This window comes from Ornithodoros turicata, chromosome 7 (assembly GCF_037126465.1).
Source record: "Ornithodoros turicata isolate Travis chromosome 7, ASM3712646v1, whole genome shotgun sequence".
Taxonomy (NCBI): Eukaryota; Metazoa; Arthropoda; class Arachnida; order Ixodida; family Argasidae; genus Ornithodoros; species Ornithodoros turicata.
Genome location: NC_088207.1, coordinates 19,794,428 through 19,810,370, shown reverse-complemented (window position 1 = coordinate 19,810,370; position 15,943 = coordinate 19,794,428). Strand labels below are relative to the sequence as shown.

Below are 15,943 nucleotides of genomic sequence, written 5' to 3'. Positions count from 1 at the left end.
CTTGCTTAATCACAAATTCTCCTGTAGAGCTACACAACTGGCGCACTTCATTCCTGCTCCATTCGTCCACGTGGCGCCTCGACCCTGAAGACCGGACGCCGCAGCGCGCGCGTCGGGCGCTAGCCGCGGCGCCCACAAGGACAACTGCGCTTCAACGTGTTAAAAAAAGACGATAAAAGCACATTTACTATACGCCCCCGTTTGACTGTTAGGTGAAAATTTGCGATATGCTTGATATGGAGACCAATGTGTCCTCGTTCAGAGATTGGGAGGAACTTGAACTCTTATGCTGACTTCTTTTATGTCGGAAATGTTTTGTTGCGAACCGCTTACGGCTATTATTTTTTCCCGGTTCTGCTATGGATCCGGTTCAACAGTGTCATGAAGATTGCGGTTCGGGTTGGGTTCCGGCAAAAATAACGGTCCGGATACGGTTCGACACCCTGCTGCAAACGGCACCTGAGCTTCCTGACAAGCGAAATGTCCCCATCGTGGACTATGTAATGTGGCAGACGTCCACCTCTCTGATAATCACTATTATCTTACAGCGGTAGCCGTTAGCGGGGAGTTCTCGGGAAACCGCTGTGGCTGTATCACAAAACCTACGGTTTCTGTTTCGGTGGTGCAAAACAAGTTTAAGTAATCTAAAGCTAATAAAAGCAGTCTTGACGTGCTCAGATATGGGTACGTTGTCCCGGAAAGTGCCTCGATTTTTTCCTGTCCCGCTTTTGACCTGATTTTAGCAATATTTTCTCCCCACTAATGCCAACTCCACACGTCACCACTTATGTCACAAATCATAAGGTAGTACTCGTCACTTTAAAGTAGTTGCGCGTAAAAGTGTCATTAGCAATAAAAGTGTGAACATCCACACACAACAGCTACCGCTGAAATTCGCGTTACACAATCGTTAACTGTGCCGTAATTTTTGTGTGGGGTAGAAGAAGAATGAACATCGACGAAGAATGTCTTTTAATTTGTAGACGAAGAAGAGAAATCGTTCCATGGGGGATACACACGCCCGTGCCCGGTCTGGCGTCCTTACCTGCATGTAATACGGAGTTTAGCCCAAGAAGATTTCGTATTGTTTTGGTAGCTCAAGGAAGTTTGACCAGGCAGGATGCCGGAAGGAGGACGTCTTCAATTGGCGGACAACAGCGAACAATGGCCTTCGCAAGGAGAAACACCGCGAGGCCAGGAGTATGTCCCCACATGCCGATTTTGTCTGAATAACGACAACCAGAAGGATATGATAATGCCCTGCAATTGCAAAGGTGACCTACCCTACAGTCCTACTCTCAACTCCTGTTGCAACGACAGGTGCATAGCGTATGCGTTCAAGGATTCCTATAGCATTTTGATTAGCTGCAGAATTACGTTTTGACTGCATACGCGGTTGATGCAGGGTTCACGTGCCTTCGTAGAAAGCACGCAGTAGTTCCGTTGAAAATCATTTCGTTCTCAGCTATTGTGTTTCATATGCGTTTAGTTACTCAGTTTCTTAAGGGGTCCGAGCACACTCGTCTATCGAGAGCAGATCTGTAGAAGGAAGGATACCTTGACCATCTTGATTTTCTGTCATCACCGCGTGCTCCAAGTAACGTTTCGCAGTGTATGTGGCATGCTGTGACATACCGAACCCTTCCCATTCAGAGAAATTCCGTGTCCGCCTTTGCTCTGTACGCTGTACGGTAATCCCCTAGGCAATTTGGTAGGTTGACTACTAGGTTATTGATTCAGTAACGGCTACGCGTATTGCTCTCTGCAGCGTGTCTCTAAAGTTCTCCTATCACTGTAAACTTTTTCACACCTTTAAAGGTGTGCGCTATGAACATTCAACCTGCTTGCGTAACATTGCATCTCCAGGATGATATTTTACAAAATTTGGAAAGCATTACTAAAGATCAAGTGTCAGTGCAAATCTTGCTTTCATTATGTCTTGGATATCGTAGGTACGAGCTAATGCATATATGCATCGCTATCGATAATCGAGCACGCGCAAGTGTCTACAATACTGTTGAACAATGTTGAGATGTTGCAAGACTGAATTTTTGGAGGACAGACAACACTCGAGTAAAGAAAATTTGTGCGAAACCGTGCTCCATTATGATGTTACCAAAATTACACCTAAAAAGGCGTGCGCCATGCACGTTGTTACACCTTTAAAGGTGTGAAAAGATTTAGAGTGTACAGTAGCAAAGTCACACTTGTGTCTAATACACAAAACGCACTGACGCAGGATCCACATCGCGCGCAATCGTAATTAGGCCGCAATTGCGGTCGTCCTTAGGTGCGGACAAAGCGAGTCTCGGCCACAGAGATCAACGACGCAGACATTTGCCCCCGTTCGCGAACATTATTATACACCTCAAGGAGGGTTAACACAGGCGCAGGGGCTTCCATTCACTTCTTTGTCTTCTCTCTACTCGCACTGCCGGTTCCGGGCTGGCACGAAGGCAGTGATGACAGCGGCCCGAACGAAGAAAACAACATTGACAAACGCTGAAACAGCTGAAATAGCATTTGCATTAATGTGAATATATTTTAAGTAGACATCCTGGACTAATGTTTTCCTTTAATTGGAAATCCAGTGGGTATTATGCAAAGCTCTCACCAGACGGCGTCAAATGAAAACCTGGCTCACGAACGCGAAGTGCGGACGGCGCAGCGCGTCCAGCGGGATTGCGTCAACCTGGATTGCGGGTCAATCCAGATCGTGTGCAACGGTGCGTTTTGGATATAAGTGGACGTTGGTGATCCATATGGGATTTTATCATTGATATTTTGAAATACATTAATAGCACCCGCTGGCGCTGTTCATGTTCAGCAGCTCAGCAGCGCACTTCACGCATACTGCAGCGCAACCTTCGTAGTGTCATCGACAAATTAAGGTTGCTAGTCACTCATACCTTACTTTGGTCTTTACTTTATACTAATGGATCACACAGTTTGACTGTTGCTCGTTCTTCGTTCACGGGACCCACACGTAAAAAATACACCGTCCCACAGGGCAAGTGAAGCAGTTTGGGTGTTTGTAGCGGTGGCTACAATAGTTCCAGACGTTTATCTCAGAAACCTAAAATGCGCGATAACCGGAGGCTAACTGCGAGGATTACAATTCGGCCTCGGGTGCCTTTCAGAGATGGCGTAAGATTCGAATAAATGAAGCTCAAATATAGCGAATTAGTTCCGTATCCATACATACGCAATCTGTAGAATATATATGCAATTCGCCTCTTTATTGCGAAGGGTACTTCAATGACCATTAACAGCGATACTTTGGGAAAGGAAAAGTATGCGTATGCAACAGAATTTCATGTCATAGCACGCTTCCTGCCAACCATCATCACGAATGACGTATGGTTATCTCCCATGACTTGTAGAAAACGGGAGGATTCAATGATCATTGAAACCAATAGCCATTGAACAAGAGCCACTAATAGAGAGCGTTCGGCCATTCTCATATCTTCTGCCGCCTCGTGGGTGGAGCCTGTTTTGGCGTCAGAGTCGTTGTTGCGCCGCTAAAAATACAGTGAGCCTAGCGGAATCCTCCCGGAAAGCGCTTTATCAGTCACCTGGTGGGCGCCATTTTGATGCGGTCCGCCAGCTGGTTGACACGTGCTTTGTGGCGCTCAGTACAATCTACCGGAATCGCTGGCTTGTGACCTAGAGTCACTAAATAGGGATACAGAGTCTCATATTCCTTTTCCGCGCCCGAGCCGCCATCCGGTGTCCCCGATTGCATCACGTGGTTTCTCCTTCCAAGTACTCTCCGTCCATGTTGAGTCACCTCCATGCAAAACCGGTTCCCTGGGTTGCGAGCTGGCTCGACAGCGCGTTCTTCTCCGCCGGAAAAGGGGGAGTAGGCGTCGCATTGCCAGGCGACGCAGCCGCCGCTGACTCAAGATGGCGGGCTCGCTCGCCGGCGTGGCTCAGTGTCTATACTCTGCTCCCTATTTAGTGACTCTATTGTGACCCACAGGCGCCTGTGATAGGGGGGCTGTGTCGCCAAAGTGAAAGAATTCAAGGACGAAGAGCTGTCTAAGGACGAAGTACGCATGGGGTGCTTCCCCCTTGCATCGTAAACAGCGCTCAGCATCAATATGGCGTCGGCGACCGGCTGACGACCGGGCAACAATAGAGCACGGCGAAGGAGGTCGTTTAGCCGTAACGTCGCATGACGCGTTTAATGTTAGGCGCCTTCTAATGGCAGTACTCTCTCTATAAACGCCTCTGCATTGAACTGAACATGCGTTGTCAAGGAACAGTGGATATAATGCTCGTTGAGAAGTTGGCACGTTTGTGCAACGTGCATGTTGATAATTAAACGTTAATTGATATGAACGTGAATGAACGTGATAATTTGAGACTGCACGTGTGATCACTTATGCAGTTATGCATTTTCCTCCAATTACGTTTGATAACGGTATCGTTTTGCGCTATAACTGGCTCTGAGCATGTTGTGATACAGCCGAGAAAAAACGGGCGTGTGGATTTTTTTTTTTTTTTCAGTTCCTCACGTACTACACACGCAGAGCTTAATTTATTTATCCTTCAAGGAAATTTGAGCCATGCTCACGCAAAGTGCGTTGCAGTCGAGATATACCAAAACCGGAAGCCAGCCTGCCACATCTGCATGTATCACTACAACTTGAGAAGGGACCAAAGGAAGGTGAGTGGATGGTCATTGTTTAACATACATTATGGTGGGCTAGAAATACGGGTGTGCCAATCGGCCTATCCAATGCATGGGGAAGGGGGGGTCCGTCAAATGAAGGATAGATCGAGTCGTCGCTCGCAGCGAACCATGCGGATTCGCCACGAACTACAAAGGAAAGCTCCGCCTCTGTCTCCGTGTAAGCAATAAAACATTTTTGATGTCGAAGCTTTCTTCAGCGGCAACTGTTCCTTCTGCTTGCATTTATGGTTGTCAATTTGGGGACAGTACGTCGAAGTCGTCACGTGACACTGGCAGACTGTGCCTAATGGCACACACCTGAACGTCTCGATGTGATAACACATGCCATGCTGTGGATGTTCGTTCGTCACCTTATCAGTAAAGCACGTGGGCGTGTAGCTTGATAGAATATAGATTGCTGTATAGAGCTTCTTGTTACGTCGGGCTGGCTCAGTACAAAAGCAAACAAATAAAAAAGCAGTGAAGGCCAGCCGCGGTGATACCTACAACAAAACAACTGATAACGCGTGACTCGTGTCCTTGTTTGTCCGGATCGCATCCCAAGCACTGACATTCGCACACCAGCGCTCTTGGGAGAACTGTAGTGGAACATCACGTGACTTAAGAAAATCCGCCAGAGCACGGCCCTATCGCGGACTTCAGCGTCCCTGGAGCATCCTTCATTTTTGGGTACCTGAAAAACCTGCCGATTGGCACACCCGTATTTCTAGCTCACCATACATACATCGACAACCTTGATTGATATATTAATCTATATACGTGAACCACGGCACAGCGCTTGGGTTGCTCGCTGTACAACGTGAGACAACGATGGAAAGGGATATACTATATATATATATACAGGATGTCCACACTAAGTGTGAACAGATTTTTAAAAAATATATCAATCACTTTTTCGAGATGAAATCAATTGCAATATAGCATATGCTGAAGGGCACTCCCTAGGGGGGCATTAACAGACTCCTAAGGCAATGTCTTAATTAACTTTCAATAATTAACTTTTTAATTATAAAAGCTACGAAGTTGCTCCAATGAGAACATGTGATCTCTTCGGTCACCAGATACCAAAGCCGTTTTCAGAACAAAAATCCGTTCGATAGATCGTCCGCAAAAAAATCGTGAAGGAACGCCATTTATTCTTTATTTTATTCATTGCGCATCTCTAGAGACGCGTCTTTCCTTCGCCCCCAATACGAGAGGATGAAAGAGCACACTATCGCCTCTTGCGTCCTGGAAAAAGATTAAAAGAAAACAGAAAATACAGCCCAAGATAAGGGCAGTCGCGATAGAGTCACCCGAAAAATTTGTGTTTTTGTTTTGTTTCCGCAAGTTAAAGCTAATCTTCGACGCATGAGGCGGCACTGTGCTCTTTCACTCTCTCACACTGGGGGTAAAGGAAAGCCGCTTCTTTGAAGATGCGCAATAAACCAAATAAAGAAAAAAATGGCGTTCCTTCATGAATTTTTTTGCGGACGATCTACCGAACGGATTTTTGTTCTGAAAACGGTTTTGGAATCTCCATCCAAACAGGATGTCTATAGCCCTTATAGTTTTTTGTTAATGAACGTTTTTGGAAAGTTCTAAGTAATGAGTGCTGAGGTCTAAAACTCGCAAAAACAGAAACCGCAAAGTGAAACGTTTGTGCTGCGGTACATGGAAAGGACAAAAACGCAGAATCTACGGGCGTCCGGCGGAGTTCCAAGCGATCTCACTTTCGTCACTCCCTCGCTTTATCTCGTTCTCTCAGTCTGCTGACTGACTGTTACTCAAGTTGTGGCGCAACTGCATTTTGTGCTGCCGCCAAGAGCGCCGGCATCGCGCTTCTTTCTGTTTTTTCGTTGTCTTAACATAAGGCTTACCTTTGATTCATTGCATTACGGAGTGCACTCTTAAAACTTCACAGCATAGCGCGCAGATGGCCAACCATCATGCCGAATGACATCGTTCTCTCCACTGACTCGTTCAAAACAGAAGGCGTACGTCTTTTTGTGACACTTATGCAGCTATACACTCTTAAAAATGAACTTCACCACATAGCACGCTCCTAGTCAGCCATCATCCCGAATGACAACGTTCTCGCCCTAGATTTGTTGAAAACGGGAGGCGGAGCCTATTTTGTGTGCATTATGCACGGCACAGAATAGTCCCCGCCTCCCGTTTTCAACAAGTCAGGGGGCGAGAACGTTGTCATTCGGGATGATGGTTGGCTAGGAGCGTGCTTTGTGGTAAAGTTCATTTTTAAGAGTGTATGTGTATTGGCAGAAAAAGATGTACCACCCCACGCTTTCCACAAATCAAGCACTCTGTACAATGGATTTGTATATCTGTCGGCGTCAGCAGGTTATGTGGTGATGCTCTGGTTTAAGAGTGTACTTTAAATGTTCTAGTGCAAAATCAAGGGGTACATCACGCATCGCCAAGCGGCGGCAAGTGCATCGACGGGGACTGAACATAAGTGAGAGGAGGGGTTAATAAAGGGGACGCGCGGAGATTTTGAATTCTTCCATCTGCCTCAGCAGCCTTAGAAAAAAGGGGTTGAGCTGTTAGGGGGTTATAGTTGTCGCATATGTTGCGCCTAAAAGGTTGCAAAGTTCTACCTGCTACCTACAAATGATAGGGCTACAGCTCATGATTCGGTGAGCGAGGGGGGCGTACGCCTTTTTGTAGCGATTTGTAGATATGATAATTGATTTTACCACCCTTTATCAGACGCTATGTTGACCTACACCCTTAAAAATGAACTTCACCACATAGCATGCTCCTAGACAACCACCATCCCGAATGACAACGTTCTCGCCCCTGATTTGTTGAAAACGGGAGGAGGAGCCTATTTTGTGCCGTGCATAATGGCCACAAAATAGGCTCCTCCTCATGTTTTCGACAAATCTAGGGCGAGAACGGTGTCATTCGGGGTGATGGTTGGCTAGGAGCGTGCTATGTGGTGAAGTTCATTTTTAAGAGTGTAGGTGGTAACTATAGACGTTAACCACCTTTTCACACCCTTTTTGTTACACTGTTAAAACAGAACTTCACCACATAGCCCGCTCCTAGCCAGCCATCATTCCGAATAATATCATTCTGTATCCTGATTTGTTCAAAACAGGGGGGAGGCGCCATCTGGGACAAGATAATCTGTCCCAGATAGGCGCCTCCTCACATTTTCAACAAATCAATACACAGAATGATATCATTCGGAATGATGGTTGGCTATGAGCGTGTTATGTGGTGGAGGATTCCAGTTGCGGACACTGTAATCATCCGGAGACAATTGCGCATATCCTGACAGAATGCCGTGCATACCATGCCATGCGGGAAACCCATCTTCCCCACGCTAGGCCTGGTATACTGACGGACGTCCTCTTCCCCGAATGTTCTTGTGCGGAACGACTTTCAAAAACTCGCGGCCTCGTGCGCTTTCTCCAAGCAACGGGCCTAGCGGAGAGACCACTCTAGTGCACCTCTCACCTACAGTGTGCTTCCGTCCCATCAGTACCGGTCATCCTGCTTCTACATCACTTTGAAGTCCTCAACTCCCCTTTCTCCCACCTTCTTTTCCTTTTTTTTTGGCTATAGTCGTGACGATGCCCACTTGAGTGCGGCGAACAACGGGAAGCTACCTCGACCCCCCCCCCCCCCCCCCTGTTTTAACAGTGTAGAGAGCGTATGAGCGCGTTCCGGATTCCATTTTTTGCGTGTTAAAAACCTCAGGGCCGTGCTCTACAACCTTGCAATTTTAACCACCGGAACATTTTCATTAGTGGAGGAAAGTAATTATCAAAGCTCATTCAGGCTGGCCCTGGCTGTTAAAATAACATCACGTCGAAGCAGGCCATTGCTCAAATAGATATGCAGTGTGGTTCTTGAAGGAAAAATGTGACGTGAATTTATGAAAATCCCTGCCCATTCCTCGTGGTGCACCCAGTGTGGCATATACAAGTGACATATGCATACGGGTAGTCGTATGAAGCATTATTCAGTTCGTTGTCCTTCTTTGTTGGTAAGGAAAAAAAAAAAAGAGGCAAATTGAACTTGTTTCCAGACGTGTTCTGCTACTCCTAACATAAATTCTCACCTCACATCTAACCACCCTCCTAAAATATCTGTCAGGTGCTCAGCTCCCAAGTTCGCTATCACTTCGTTTTGTACCCTCTCTTCTTTTTTTTTTGGCTTACGAGGGTATACCAATATACTCGGTTTGGAAGAGACGCTTCGATTCCAAAGTCGAATATAGAATTCCATATTAAATTCACTATTCGAATCAAATACGTACGTATTCGCTTCGGTATCCGAAAAATCCGAACATTCGGTCAACCCTAGGTTGGGCGATACTTCACCAGAGATCTCTGCAGAATTACAGGTGGGATCACTATAAGCAAATAAACTGGTTTGCGAAAAGTATTATATCGGACAGATGTTTCGTGACAACCTTCTAGTTTTAGATTAAGCGGGGAGGCATCACTGCGCATTCTTTAACGAAAAGCATGCAACTGGACGTTATGGGGCTCAAGCGCTGGTCGAATTTCTATACTGTTCACTGGCCTCAACTATCTCAGCGTTCCTAGAAGATGATTCCTCCCTTCTTGATTGCGTTATTCTGACAACTTCATTGTCACTACGAAATACGTAACAAACGATGCGTATAGACAGCGAGTGCTATGTCCCTGTATACCTGAGTGAATGAGAACGTATGGCTAGCATGGTGGGCATGATATAATGACGGCGTTTCCGACCGGAAGTATGAAGGGTACTGGTTCGACCCTCATTGTTCATCAATCACCGTTGTCTATTCTTTGGGAGTTCTGTAAGAGTTCTGCTGACCTTAATTTCCGGCTAATATATAACGAGGAATGGCGTCCAGTGAGTTACCCAGTGATATAATTGTTTTCTTCCTCTTCTTGAGACGCTGCACGCGCAGTGTATACTGCCACGAATCATCATCGCGAAACTTCCAGGGCAGGCACGAAACGGTACATCTCATCCCGGCGCATGCTGAAGAAGAAGCAGGAAGCTTCCAGACACATCCCCTGCTCTCTGGCTAACGCACGTGCTGTTTCTAGACTTTTCGGCGCGACGCTTAAATGCTTGTGCGCTCCAAGCTGGAGCATTCATTCTTTGGACTCAGTTGTGTTCAGAGAGCTATCACTCTTGTGTTTTGCTACCAAGTAGTCTAATAAACCGTTCGCTGTTTATTCGACGACTCGCCGACCCATTTCGCTTCGTGACAATACGTTCTGCTCAACGGAATCACGGTTGCGCGTTCGGAGGGAAACGCAACGCGATATGACGATCAATCGGAAACAATTTTCGACTGACCTGCATGTGTCTTCTGTGTTGTACAGACAGTAGTCGACTGGCTTGTGGACAAAGACAACCGTATGGACCATATAATCTGCGCGGCTAGCATACCCTTCGCGCTCACTATGGTTATGGTGCTGACATTCGCCTGGCTAGAAGCTCTCTCCATCGTGTCCAATATCTACTGGTTCTTCAGCATCCCCGTCATTCTCCTGCTTCTCGTGCAGACATGCACCTGGATGGGCTTCTTCATCTATAGCCTATGGTAAGTCTCCGCTGTTCTATAGTTCGTGTACCTGCACAGTGTCCTTCTTGGATGGCATATAGCAATGCGTATTGACCAGTGATGGACAGTAGTTAACTACATGTAGTTAAACTACTAGTTAAACTACCTCATTGTAGTTAAAAAGTAGTTATCAACTTCTTGCAGAAATGTAGTGGCAACTACTAGTTAAACTACTATTTCGAGTAGTTAACTACACTAGTTAGGTTACTGCAGGCACCAACTACTTCCGATTTTACCGCAAGCTTTACGGCACGATTGTGCTTCCGACTTTTACCTTGAGCTACTTGGTTGATGAGAACGGAGGTGCAGAGCAATTGTGCCGTGCATGTGTACTAAATCTTCACTTTTATCGCTGCTTGTGGTTCATATTTAGGTGTCGAAGAACACTATAGAATGGGATTGGTGTTGATGGACAACGTTAAGTAGTTATAGATGTAGTTAAAATACATTGCAGTAGTTAAAGAAGTAGTTTTAACTACCTCCTCTGAAAAGTAGTTGAAGTACTAGTTAAACTACTCCATCGCGAAGTAGTTAGTAGTTATAGTTAAACTACTGTAGAAGTAGTTAGCGGCCATCACTGGTATTGACACGCTTCCTTCGTTAAAACCTGCCCGAAGCAGTCGTGTTAGCTTAACTCAATTGGTAGAGCCCTGGACCGGCAATCCAGAAGGTGTGGGTTCGACGCCTACACTCTAAGAAAAAAAAAGTACTTTTACTCCGTTGGGGGACTAAATGCATTGCCACAAAAAATAGTCTCTTCTCTGGAGTAAATGCACGGGAGTAAATGAGTGTCACAGGGTGTAAACTGCATTTCCGGCGCAGTTGTAAGAGTTCCAAGTACATAATTCGTGTACATGCATGAAAATACTTTGAAGCAAACCGTCAATCGTGATATATCGCGTGATATAAAATCTTGCGCCATACATAGGGCACAATTTGCGGAGAAAGATGCGCTAACTGTTTCTTACTCTGTGTGGTTGGAATATTGCTACGTTGTCTGAGTTATGCAGCCTTATGCCGCTCAAATTGACCAAGGCCACATTACGTAGGCCACGTAGACTGTTGCATTCAAGAGACCATGCGCGAAGTTTAGTGACGATTTGCAGTCCTGGGGAGTAAATGTCGGGACTAAATGTTGGGTTAGGGGACTAAAATCGGGAGCAATCCCAGACTAGGGGAGTAGAAGCTGCAATTACTCCCAGTTTTACTCCTTTTTTTCTTTAGAGTGTACAGCTGGCGAACCGTTTCAGTGACTTTCATCTTTCAGCAGTATTCAGTGCCGTGCGAAAGTAAATGGGATCAACGGATCAAGCAAATCAGTAATCACACTCTTAAAAATGAACTTCACCGCATAGCACGCTCCTGGCCAACCATCATCTCGAATGATATCGTTATCTGCCCTGATTTGTTGAAAACGGGAGGCGTACGCCTTTTTGTGACAATTATGAACAGCATAAGTGTCACAAAAAAGGCGTACGCCTACCGTTTTCGACAAATCAGGGCAGATAACGATATCATTTGAGATGATGGTTGGCTAGGGGCGTGCTATGCGGTGAAGTTCATTTTTAAGAGTGCACGATGCAACAATACTACGCGAATTCCATCTATGGCTATGGGCGGCGTACAGACACAGACAGAGGACACAGCACGCGTCCTGTACGCATACGTCACGGGAAACTGTGCTGATATTTGTCAAGAAAGTATGCCGTGAAAAGAAAGGGAGAAGTCGAGACAGCACAACCGGCTGTGGGATTCTAACAGGCCACATCCGAATCTTTAGCGCGGCCTTGGAGACATCAAGTACGACCGAACGTTGCGCCCACTCGGCCATGCCGCTGGTCGACGCAATCGTAAATCAAGTTGCTCGTGCGGCAGATACGCCGCGAGGCATGTCGGGGTCCCAGAATGGGAGGTCTCATTCGTCGAGCGTAAAATTTCCTGGTGAGATAAAACACATGGGCATGACATTGACCCATCATGTTTTTATTATATTGATTTAGGTTGTCGAACCTTTCGCAATGTCTATTTTCAGTTGTTGTTGTTTTTTGTTTTGTTTTTGTTTTTTTTTTGCGAATGGCGAACAATAATTTTGACCCTTTTATTTTTCTTTAGGAGAGGGCCCATTGCTCCCAAACATGCCCTGCACTCTTAAAAATGAACTTCACCGCATAGCGCGCTGCTAGCCAACCATCATCTCGAATGATATCATTATCTGCCCTGATTTATTGAAAATAGGAGGCTTACGCCTTTTTTTGCGACAATTATGAACAGCATGAGTGTCACAAAAAAGGCGTACGCCTCCCGTTTTCAACAAATCAGGGCCGCTAACGATATCATTCGAGATGATTGTTGGCTAGGAGCGTGCTATGCGGTGAAGTTCATTTTTAAGAGTGTGGGGCCCTATTCTTGTCAAAGTAATCGACCTCGATTACTTCGTGTCTCGTCTGTCATTGGTGGTTATGTGAAGAAGGCGTGAAGAACAGAGATAAATGTCAAGCGCCCTCGACCAATAGTCAAGCACTTGATCCTGCACACTTTACGCTTCATCTACACTGTTAAAAGAGAACTTCACCACATAGCACGCTCAGAGCCAACCATCATTCCGAATGATATCATTCTGTGCCATGATTTGTTCAAAACAGGGGGAGGTGCCTATCTGGGACAGATTAACTTGTCCCAGATAGGCGCCTCCCCCCTGTTTTAACCAAATCATGACGCAGAACGGTATCATTCGGAATGGTGGTTGGCTATGAGCGTGCTATGTGGCGAAGTTCTGTTTTAACAGTGTACACTCTTAAAACTTGAACTTCACAGCACAGCACGCTCGTAGCCAACCATTATGTCGAATGATATCGTTATCTGCCCTGATTTGTTGAAAACGGGAGGCGTACGCCTTTTCTGTGACAATTAACATTTCTACATAAGTGTCACAGAAGAGGCGTACGCCTCCCGTTTTCAACAAATCAGGGCAGATAACGATATCATTCGACATAATGGTTGGCTACGAGCGTGCTGTGCTGTGAAGTTCATTTTTAAGAGTGTACTTTATCACGAAGGTTGTAGGATTAAGAGGTCGACTATTGGTTGAGGGCACGTGACATTAATTTCTGTTGTGTTCACGCCTTCTGCACGTAACGACCAATGACAAGCGAGACACAAAGTAATAGAGGTCGATTACTTTGGCGAGAATAGGGCCCCTGTTGTAGGATCCAGAGTCAGAATCTAACCCTCTCCAGTTATTAAAGTAGCACAGAAGTCATTTTTAACACCCAGTTTTCTTCCTATAAAACTGGACCACTAGGCCAGTAAGATGCAGTCATAATCATCGCAGAAATTGAATTTCAAATACGTCGCAAACAGCGACCGTGCGCAACGGTGGTGAAGAGCAGTACCAGCCTGTGATCTGCCTGGAACCTCGCGCTGACGCTATAAACAGAACGGTCGCTGATTGGCCTAGAGAAATGTTGTCTGCTACTCCGCTGTTCTCGGTAATGATTCGGCCGCTCCTTCTATCCCCAATTCTCCGGGTGAACTGGCAAAACTGGTTTACAGCGGCAAAGGGACAAGGCGCTGACCCCCATTGACCGGCGAACCAGAACGAGTTCTCCTATAACGTCATCGTTGACGTTATAGATATATATACGTCATCATACCTCCTCATCCTATAGTTATAGCTGGAGTGGCGAGTTAAGGGTGAACGCGCGGAGCAATGTTTATGTGAGTTTTTTTCTGGGAAACAAATTGCCCACATCAAAACCTTTCGCGCTATTCGGTATAATGACACACAGTTTCATCACATGTCTTAATCTGATTTTTTTTTTCATGGCTCTCTGTTCTCCTTTAAAGATAAATATGAACGTTTCTTGCTTTTTGTCCACATGAGTGCTCTAATAGAGGAAAACGAAAACTTTATTTTGTCGAATGGGGAAAAAGGGTCGTTACAGTACCAGTGCATAACAGTAAACTGCGTTTTCCCTGGCAATACATAAGTGTAAATAATGACTTCATTCTGCCGCTCAGGTTGTACCACAAGGCCTACCTGCAGTGGAGGGACGAGGAGCCGCCTATAGGATTCTAGGGGAACAGCCGCCAACATAGCCCCTGGAGCCTTTCGGAATCGGACGCTATTTATTTTGTCCTCAACACCTTCCACCCACGATACCAAGTCATAGCACACGACCCTACTTCATAAACACATCACAACAAACATTAACTGAAACTTATCAAACGGTATTATGAATATGTGGTGTGGTTGCATTAAACGTGCTGGGCACCAGGTGATACGCGTTGTCATGAGCTCCCTTACGAACCAAAGTCCACCTTCCTTCCTTACCAGCAGATGGCGCCATTAGAGTTTGTTGCCGACGGAGTCTCTCTCTATTCAAACAGACGGCGGCGGTGCTGGTGAAAGGGTTCGCCGTTGTTCGCCTCACAGACGTGGGCTTCGTCACGACTGACGCCTTGGGTGAATATGCGTCCTGGGCCGACTTCTAAGGGGACTGTGCCGACATATGTCTGAAAAGGTCTGAGGAAACAGAACATGGTGCAGATAACATGCTCCTAGCCAACCACCATTCCTAATGATATCGTTGTGTCTACCGATTTGTTGAAAATGGGAGAAGGTGCCTATCATGGGCGCATTATGCATGTTCAAGATAGGCGCCTCCTCCATTACCTGCTGCAGACATAGACTTGGTCAAGCGCTTCCGAAACCGACGTACAGTCTTAAAAATTAACTTCACCGCATAGCACGCTCCTTGCCAATCATCACATCGAATGATCTGCCCTGATTTGTTGAAAACTGGAGGTGTACGCCTTTTTCGTGGCACTTATGCTGTTCATAACTGTCACAAGAAAGGCGTACGCCTCCCGTTTTCGACAAATCAGGGCAAATAACGATATCATTCGAGATGATGGTTGGCTAGGAGCGTGCTATGCGGTGAAGTTCATTTTTAAGAGTGTAGGACTAGGGCTGTCACCAGTTTTTACGGGTTTTTGCGCCACTAGTACTAGTGCCACGTATGTACTAGTACGCCACAGGCGTGCCTTACAATGTATCGGTCCATAGGCTATACTGTACAGACATTCTCGGGTAAACACAAACAAGCCCCCGCCACAACTCACGGTCCCACGAAGACTCCCTGTCACTCCGCGACTAAGGACGCTCGGGACCAGCCGCCATGCACAATTATATCTTTCGCTTTTTGTGGTAATAAGGCGTATACGACCCCCTCTCTCCTCAAATCCGAAGCGATAACTATCAATGTGCACAGTGGTTGGCGCAGAGCGTGTTTGCCGTGAAACCGGATATCGTTTTGGCAGCAAACCGGAATCTGTGAAAACTGCATGTATATAGCGTGCTAGACGCAGATAACTAGGTCATTCAAGATAATGGTTGACTAGGAGCGTGATGTGCGGTGCAGTTCGTTTTTCAGGAGCGTAGGCTACCAGGTCGCTTGCTGATAGGAATGTGCAGACAAGCTCTGAAATAGTCATGTAGAAGGAGGACGAAGATGGGGCAGGAACGCGTGGGGAGGAAAATAAAGTGGCATTCTGAAAATGTTATAGGACGGGAACGGCCAACCGCCGCATTTGTCTCTGGTGTTGGCTAGGCACACTACGTTTTTGGCGCGGTCGACAGGATCGAACATCATGTGGATCCA

General features: G+C 46.2%; 1 protein-coding gene across 1 annotated transcript; it reads left to right on the top strand.

The window, feature by feature from the left end:
• The first annotated feature begins 977 nt into the window (after nucleotides 1–977).
• LOC135400289 (E3 ubiquitin-protein ligase MARCHF3-like) lies at nucleotides 978–14,563 on the top strand. The gene is made up of 4 exons (XM_064632090.1): nucleotides 978–1,274; nucleotides 4,560–4,672; nucleotides 10,039–10,259; nucleotides 14,301–14,563. The coding sequence occupies exons 1-4, from the start codon at nucleotides 1,121–1,123 to the stop codon at nucleotides 14,356–14,358; spliced, it is 546 nt and encodes a 181-aa protein (XP_064488160.1). The 5' UTR covers nucleotides 978–1,120; the 3' UTR covers nucleotides 14,359–14,563.
• The last annotated feature ends 1,380 nt before the right edge of the window (nucleotides 14,564–15,943 follow it).